Source organism: Trichomycterus rosablanca, chromosome 1 (genome assembly GCF_030014385.1).
Source record: "Trichomycterus rosablanca isolate fTriRos1 chromosome 1, fTriRos1.hap1, whole genome shotgun sequence".
NCBI lineage: Eukaryota > Metazoa > Chordata > Actinopteri > Siluriformes > Trichomycteridae > Trichomycterus > Trichomycterus rosablanca.
This window is the reverse complement of record NC_085988.1, coordinates 12,454,823-12,464,957: the sequence shown is the minus strand read 5'-3', so window position 1 is coordinate 12,464,957 and position 10,135 is coordinate 12,454,823. Positions and strand designations below refer to the sequence as shown.

The following is a 10,135-nucleotide window of genomic DNA, read 5'->3' as shown; positions in this document are numbered from 1 at the left end:
GTGTTTTCTCATAACTGATTATGATTGAACACAGCTGGTGACTTCTCTGTGCCCATGTAAACAGAGGGAGTTCGAAAATTGCTGAGAGAAAATCTGTCTAGATTATCGGATGTCATTTACAAAACATTGTGTTCTTGTGTGGTAGTTTCTAAGCACTAGATGATGTAAAGCACGCTCGACTGTGGACAGTGTCAAATATGTTTTAGCAGATGGATGTTGGGGAAAATAAAATGCAAATGTACAAATCAGCAAGTGTAAAGATGAAACTGGAAAAAAAAAACACTTGTGCAGGTTTTGATGCACACACACACACACACACACACACAGTTACTGTTCTTGCTATCCAGGTGTTAGGATTGAAAGACGCTTCCTCACACACATTAACTATAATTACAAAGCTGCACACAGGGGAAAATAATGAATGTACCGTGTGTGTGTGTGTGTGTGTGTGTGTGTGTGTGTGTGTGTGTGTGTGTGTGTGTGTGTGTGTGTGTAAGAGAGAGAGAGAGAGAAGGTAAACCCAAACTTTTAAATATAAAAAAATAACCCAGCAGGTTTTTCCACTTTTCCAAATGTTTATTCACAGCATGAGGACATGTGCACAAATCCCTGCAGTTCTAGGACTGTACACTGGCACACACATCTCTTACAGGTGTGTGTAATGGTTTGACTGGTTTACCTGTATATTAAGAGCATTTTTACAGTTTACAGCAGTTGTTCCTGAGCTTTTCCCTCAGCCGAACCCCCCCTAACCTAAAACATCTGCCTCAGGTTCCTCTTAAGATGATCAAAAGTCCTGAGCTGAGCAATAAAGTCAATTGATTTTTTTAAACATTTCAATTAATTTCATTTCCAACAACTGATTCGTCCTGGTCAGGGTCATGGCGGGACTGGTTATACTGGGAAACACTGAGTGCAAGGTGGTAACACCCTGAACAGGGTGGCTCAGGGCTTCGACCATTTAATCATGTCTGTGTAGTCGCCCAACCTGCCGAAAGCACCACCGATTTGAACCTGAATCTCAAAGGTGGTACCACTCGAGTGCCACGGATATTAAGCAGCTCCAGGACTACTTGCTGTATTCAGAACGCTTGTTCTGCTTTTTATTTATTTATTAGGATTGTAACGTCATGTTTTACACATTTTGGTTACATTCATGACAGGACCGGTAGTTACTCATTACACAAGATTCATCAGTTCAAGTTTAATATCAAGCACAGTCGTGGATAATTTAGTATCTCCAATTCACCTCACTTACACGTCTTTGTACTGTTGGAGGAAACCGGAGCTCCCAGAGGAAACCCACACAGACACATGGAGAACATGCAAACTCCACCCAGAAAAAACCCAGAACACTCCACCTGGAAATCAAACCCAGGACCTTCTTGATGTGAGGTGACAGTGCTACCCACCAAGCCAGCCTGTTCTGCTTTTTAAGCTTGATTTATTAACAACACGTCGGTCTTATTTTGATTACCTATATTTTGTTTGGTAAATTTATATAATAGTAAATAACTATGATAAAAAAAAACAGCATGTGTAACCAGGGAGTCTGTGGTGGTTAGATTTAATGTTATTATTATTATTGTTGTTGTTGTTGTTGTTGTTGTTGTTGTTGTTGTTGTTGTTATTATTATTATTATTACTATTATCACTATAATTTATTATTATTATCATTATTATTGTTATTATTGTTATTATTTATTATTGTTATTGTTATTATTTTTATTATTATCACTGTTATTGTTATTCTCACTATTTATTATTTATTATAATTTTTATTATTATTATTATTATTCTCACTATTATTTATTTTTATCATTATTTTATTATTATTATTATTATTATTATTATCACTGTTATTTATTATTATTTTGTTATTATTATTATTATTCTCACTATTATTTATTTTTATCATTATTTTATTATTATTATTATTATTATTATCACTGTTATTTATTATTATTTTGTTATTATTATTATTATTATTATTATTATTATTTATAATAAGGCAATCAACTGAGGACAACTGAAAACAATTATCAACTGAGGACTTTAATTAAATAGCTCAGTGGTTAAGGTTCTGGACTAGTAATCAGAAGGTTGTCGATTCAAGCCACACCACTGCCAAGTTGCCACTGTTGAGCCCCTGAGCAAGGCCCTTAACCCTCAACTGCTAAAAATTGTGTTGTCATAATTCACTAAATGCCGAAAATATAAATGTAAATAGATTTAACATGAATAATATGTTTCCTATTATTGGATTTATTTATTGTAATTTGCACAAATCATTCATTCATTCATTGTCTGTTTTACCAGCACTTTATTACATTCAGGGTCACCTTGGGTTTCATTCACTGGTTAAAAAACAGGAAACACCCTGGACAGGTCACCAGTCCATCAGAGGGCAAACACACACACACACACACACACACACACACACACACACATGTCTTTGTCCTGTGGGAGAAAAACGGAGCTCCTAGAGGAAACCCACACAGACACAGGTAGAACATGCAAACTTCACACAGACCACAAAGGACCCGGAGCGCTCCACCTGAGAATCGAACCCAGGACCTTCTTGCTGTGAGGTGGTAGTGCTACCCACTGCACCATCATATCAGATTCAATTTCACACTAGTTTTAACATGTAGTAATGTAGCTATGGGCAGTTGTAGCCTAGTGGTTAAGGTACTGGATTAGTAATCTAAAGGCCGTTGGTTCAAGCCCCACAGTTGGGCCCTTGACCTTCAATTGCTTAGACAGTATACTGTCATAGTACTGTAAGTAGCTTTGGATAAAATAGTGCTAAATGGTTTTATTTCTCTAAGAATGATAAAATGATAATAATTTATTATTATTATTTCTTTTGGCTGAATCCTATTTTTATTTCCACCCTGAAACACACATTTGAGATCAGAAGAATAGACGACTGTTTATTTTAATGATACGCTGAGTATTTCAGGTGTATTTCTATTAATAACTGAATTGATATAAAGTCTGAAATACTCCACACCAGAGTTATCTCTGAGAGATCACCACTAAAACCAGTAAAAGATCCCGTCCTTACCTTGTGGCGCTAAAACCTCTCATCTCTGCAGCCGCTGCGAGGGTCCCTGTCCAGTCTCAGTCTGGTACCTGTACTCGTTTTGAGACGTCTCACTTCTCCACCTCACACCTTCTCAGCACACCGGCTCGGACGGCCTGCGCCTGGAACACAAACCCGCCGCCCGTGTTAAAGGGGGCCCTTCCTGAGCCGCCATTGGCTGCGTGACGGCCGAGGCGTGGAAGCCGGCGTTTACGAGCCGTACTTAAAAGAGCGCGGGCCCTCGGGCGCTCCGTTTCAGGTCCGTGCCCCCTCCGCCTGGTAATGACAGCGTCCCACGGCAGTAATTCTGCTAATGGGTAGCTGCGCCACAGGGAGGCTCCCGGGGACCCGAGCCACAGTCAGGAGTGAAGGTATTAAAACCTCCTGTTAAAGAGAAGAGAGTCTGTCGAGTAAGCACCCAGAACGCTCGTTTCATTAGCTACTATTGTGGAGTATCGTGGTATTTACACGTAAACAAACGTTTTCAAAGAGACTCGATGGAATAAATGTAGAAGTCAAGGTTGTGTGAAGATACAACCCCAAATCAGAAAAAGTTGGGACGGCATGGAAAGTGTAAATAATATAAAACACAGAGTTCCTTACATTTACTTTGACTTTTATTTGATGTCAGACAGGATGAACCTGAGATATTTCATGTTTTATCTGCTCAACTTCATTTAAGCAATAGAACACGAGAGGGAGTGTGTTATCGCAAATAACATGACCTCAAGTGTTCTATTGCTTTTATACAACAGTTTTTACAAAAGAAACAAAGAAAATAAATTAAAGAAGCCCTGAATTTCATAATAAATATGCTTTAATATTGACAATACCTTCCGCCAAAAAGTAGTTCCACAACCAATATAAAGTTTAACACTACAAAGCAGACATCCCAAGTTGCAAAAACTCATTTCAGGGAGGTAAGAAGAACAAGATAAAAAAAGGCAAGAACCTCCGAAGGGAAAAAAAAGAAATAAAAAACCTCTTGCACACACCAAAGGATTATGGGTAATAACAGAACTTTTAGGAGCTGTTAACTGGGCTATTAAACTAACTGTTCGCGTTACAAACACATTAATGTTCCCTACACAGTGCACTAGATTGTGTATCAGATCACGGATTTATGTTCCCTACATAGTGCACTAGATTGTGTATCAGATCACGGATTTATGTTCCCTACATAGTGCACTACACAATATATTAGACAATTGGTTATGTTCCCTACACAGTGCGCTAGATTGTATATCAGATAACAGATTTAAAACGCGAATAAAGTCTGTGTCGCTGCGTGCGCGTTTGTGTGCATGAAGCTTGTCGTTACTGATCACCAATATCAGCACAGTTAGAACGCTTCTCAACCAATCAGATTGTAAGGTCGGAACTAACTGTTGTATAATTCTTATTAATAAACATCCATTCCTGCATTTCAGACCTGCAACACATTCCAAAAAAAGTTGGGACAGTAAAGCATTTACCACTTTGTAATGTTGCCGTTCCTTTTCACCACACAAAAGAGGTTTTGGCACCGAGGAGACCAAGTGATTTAATGTTTCAGCTTTTATGTCTCGTTCTTCCTGCAAACACGTCTTAAGATGTACAACAGTACGGGGGGTCGTCGTTGTTTCAAAATTCTCCACACATTCTCTATTGGGGACAGGTCAGGACTGCAGGCAGGCCAGGCAAGTACCCGTACCCTCTTTTTCCACAGTCACACCTTTGTAATGTGTGCAGCAGGTGGTTTTGCATCGTCTTGCTGAAAAATGCTGAAACGATCCTGGAAAAGACGACGTCTTGAAGATCTCAATGTACTTTTCTGCATTAATGCTGCATCACAGAAGTGTAAATGACCTTTACCAAGGGCACTGACACGCCCCCATACCATGACAGACCCTGGTACTGACACGCCCCCATACCATGACAGACCCTGGTACTGACACACCCCCATACCATGACATACCCTGGTACTGACACACCCCCATACCATGACAGACCCTGGTACTGATACACCCCCATACCATGACACACCCTGGTACTGACACACCCCCATACCATGACAGACCCTGGTACTGATACACCCCCATACCATGACACACCCTGGTACTGACACACCCCCATACCATGACAGACCCTGGTACTGATACACCCCCATACCATGACACACCCTGGTACTGATACACCCCCATACCATGACAGACCCTGGTACTGATACACCCCCATACCATGACACACCCTGGTACTGACACCCCCCCATACCATAACAGACCCTGGTACTGACATACCCCCATACCATGACACACCCTGGTACTGACACACCCCCATACCATAACAGACCCTGGTACTGACACACCCCCATACCATAACAGACCCTGGTACTGACATACCCCCATACCATGACAGACCCTGGTACTGATACACCCCCATACCATGACACACCCTGGTACTGACACACCCCCATACCATGACAGACCCTGGTACTGACATACCCCCATACCATGACAGACCCTGGTACTGATACACCCCCATACCATGACACACCCTGGTACTGACACACCCCCATACCATAACAGACCCTGGTACTGACATACCCCATACCATGACACACCCTGGTACTGACACACCCCCATACCATGACAGACCCTGGTACTGACACACCCCCATACCATGACAGACCCTGGTACTGATACACCCTCATACCATGACAGACCCTGGTACTGACACTCCCCCATACCATGACAGACCCTGGTACTGACACTCCCCCATACCATGACAGACCCTGGTACTGACACCGCCCCATACCATGACACACCCTGGTACTGACACACCCCCATACCATAACAGACCCTGGTACTGACACCGCCCCCATACCATGACACACCCTGGTACTGACACTCCCCCATACCATAACAGACCCTGGTACTGACACACCCCCATACCATAACAGACCCTGGTACTGACACGCCCCATACCATGACAGACCCTGGTACTGACACACCCCATACCATGACAGACCCTGGTACTGACACGCCCCATACCATGACAGACCCTGGTACTGACACACCCCATACCATGACAGACCCTGGTACTGACACACCCCATACCATGACAGACCCTGGTACTGACACACCCTCATACCATGACAGACCCTGGTACTGACACACCCCATACCATGACAGACCCTGGTACTGACACCCCCCCATACCATGACAGACCCTGGTACTGACACGCCCCCATACCATGACAGACCCTGGTACTGACACACCCCCATACCATGACATACCCTGGTACTGACACACCCCCATACCATGACAGACCCTGGTACTGATACACCCCCATACCATGACACACCCTGGTACTGACACACCCCCATACCATGACAGACCCTGGTACTGATACACCCCCATACCATGACACACCCTGGTACTGACACACCCCCATACCATGACAGACCCTGGTACTGATACACCCCCATACCATGACACACCCTGGTACTGATACACCCCCATACCATGACAGACCCTGGTACTGATACACCCCCATACCATGACACACCCTGGTACTGACACCCCCCCATACCATAACAGACCCTGGTACTGACATACCCCCATACCATGACACACCCTGGTACTGACACACCCCCATACCATAACAGACCCTGGTACTGACACACCCCCATACCATAACAGACCCTGGTACTGACATACCCCCATACCATGACAGACCCTGGTACTGATACACCCCCATACCATGACACACCCTGGTACTGACACACCCCCATACCATGACAGACCCTGGTACTGACATACCCCCATACCATGACAGACCCTGGTACTGATACACCCCCATACCATGACACACCCTGGTACTGACACACCCCCATACCATAACAGACCCTGGTACTGACATACCCCATACCATGACACACCCTGGTACTGACACACCCCCATACCATGACAGACCCTGGTACTGACACACCCCCATACCATGACAGACCCTGGTACTGATACACCCTCATACCATGACAGACCCTGGTACTGACACTCCCCCATACCATGACAGACCCTGGTACTGACACTCCCCCATACCATGACAGACCCTGGTACTGACACCGCCCCATACCATGACACACCCTGGTACTGACACACCCCCATACCATAACAGACCCTGGTACTGACACCGCCCCCATACCATGACACACCCTGGTACTGACACTCCCCCATACCATAACAGACCCTGGTACTGACACACCCCCATACCATAACAGACCCTGGTACTGACACACCCCCATACCATGACAGACCCTGGTACTGACACTCCCCCATACCATGACAGACCCTGGTACTGACACACCCCCATACCATGACAGACCCTGGTACTGACACACCCCCATACCATGACAGACCCTGGTACTGACACACCCCCATACCATGACAGACCCTGGTACTGACACACCCTCAAACCATGACAGACCCTGGTACTGACACACCCCATACCATGACAGACCCTGGTACTGACACACCCCATACCATGACAGACCCTGGTACTGACACGCCCCATACCATGACAGACCCTGGTACTGACACACCCCATACCATGACAGACCCTGGTACTGACACACCCTCATACCATGACAGACCCTGGTACTGACACACCCCATACCATGACAGACCCTGGTACTGACACCCCCCCATACCATGACAGACCCTGGTACTGACACGCCCTCATACCATGACAGACCCTGGTACTGACACACCCCCATACCATGACAGACCCTGGTACTGACACACCCCATACCATGACATACCCTGGTACTGACACACCCTCATACCATGACAGACCCTGGTACTGACACGCCCTCATACCATGACAGACCCTGGTACTGACACCGCCCCCATACCATGACAGACCCTGGTACTGACACGCCCCATACCATGACAGACCCTGGTACTGACACACCCCCATACCATGACAGACCCTGGTACTGACACGCCCTCATACCATGACAGACCCTGGTACTGACACCGCCCCCATACCATGACAGACCCTGGTACTGACACTCCCCCATACCATGACAGACCCTGGTACTGACACTCCCCCATACCATGACAGACCCTGGTACTGACACTCCCTCATACCATGACAGACCCTGGTACTGACACACCCCCATACCATGACACACCCTGGTACTGACACACCCCCATACCACGACAGACCCTGGTACTGACACACCCTCATACCATGACAGACCCTGGTACTGACACGCCCTCATACCATGACAGACCCTAGTACTGACACCGCCCCCATACCATGACAGACCCTGGTACTGACACGCCCCATACCATGACAGACCCTGGTACTGACACACCCCATACCATGACAGACCCTGGTACTGACACGCCCTCATACCATGACAGACCCTGGTACTGACACCGCCCCCATACCATGACAGACCCTGGTACTGACACGCCCCATACCATGACATACCCTGGTACTGACACACCCTCATACCATGACAGACCCTGGTACTGACACTCCCTCATACCATGACAGACCCTGGTACTGACACGCCCCATACCATGACATACCCTGGTACTGACACGCCCTCATACCATGACAGACCCTGGTACTGACACGCCCCATACCATGACATACCCTTGTACTGACACACCCCCATACCATGACAGACCCTGGTACTGACACACCCCCATACCATGACACACCCTTGTACTGACACACCCCCATACCATGACACACCCTGGTACTGACACACCCCCAAACCATGACACACCCTGGTACTGACACACCCTCATACCATGACAGACCCTGGTACTGACACACCCACATACCATGACAGACCCTGGTACTGACACACCCTCATACCATGACAGACCCTGGTACTGACACACCCACATACCATGACAGACCCTGGTACTGACACACCCTCATACCATGACAGACCCTGGTACTGACACACCCCCATACCATGACAGACCCTGGTACTGACACACCCCCATACCATGACACACCCTGGTGCTGACACACCCTCATACCATGACAGACCCTGGTACTGACACACCCTCATACCATGACAGACCCTGGTACTGACATCCCCCTATACCATAACACACCCTGGTACTGACACACCCCCATACCATGACACACCCTGGTACTGACACACCCCCATACCATGACAGACCCTGGTACTGACACACCCCCATACCATGACACACCCTGGTACTGACACACCCCCATACCATGACAGACCCTGGAACTGACACACCACCATACCATGACAGACCCTGGTACTGACACACCCCCATACCATGAAACACCCTGGTACTGACACACCCCCATACCATGACAGACCCTGGTACTGACACACCCCCATACCATGACAGACCCTGGTACTGACACACCCCCATACCATGACACACCCTGGTGCTGACACACCCTCATACCATGACAGACCCTGGTACTGACACCCCCCCATACCATGATAGACCCTGGTACTGACACGCCCCATACCATGACAGACCCTGGTACTGACACACCCCCATACCATGACACACCCTGGTACTGACACACCCTCATACCATGACAGACCCTGGTACTGACACACCCTCATACCATGACAGACCCTGGTACTGACACGCCCCCATACCATGACAGACCCTGGTACTGACACACCCTCATACCATGACAGACCCTGGTACTGACACTCCCCCATACCATGACAGACCCTGGTACTGACACTCCCCCATACCATGACAGACCCTGGTACTGACACTCCCCCATACCATGACACACCCTGGTACTGACACCCCCCCATACCATGACACACCCTGGTACTGACACACCCCCATACCATGACAGACCCTGGTACTGACACGCCCCCATACCATGACAGACCCTGGTACTGACACACCCTCATACCATGACAGACCCTGGTACTGGCACACCCTCATACCATGACAGACCCTGGTACTGACACACCCTCATACCATGACAGACCCTGGCTTTTGGACTTGTTGCTGGTAACAGTCTGGATCC

General features: G+C 47.0%; 1 protein-coding gene across 1 annotated transcript in view; it reads right to left on the bottom strand.

Moving 5' to 3' along the window:
• Window positions 1–10,135, bottom strand: part of LOC134309424 (collagen alpha-3(IX) chain-like) — a 75,033-nt gene that overhangs the window by 51,922 nt on the left and 12,976 nt on the right. Inside the window, exon 2 of the mRNA XM_062990971.1 lies at window positions 3,179–3,364. Within this exon, the coding sequence (XP_062847041.1) occupies window positions 3,179–3,364 (186 nt within the window). The remainder of the gene's footprint in view (window positions 1–3,178; window positions 3,365–10,135) is intronic.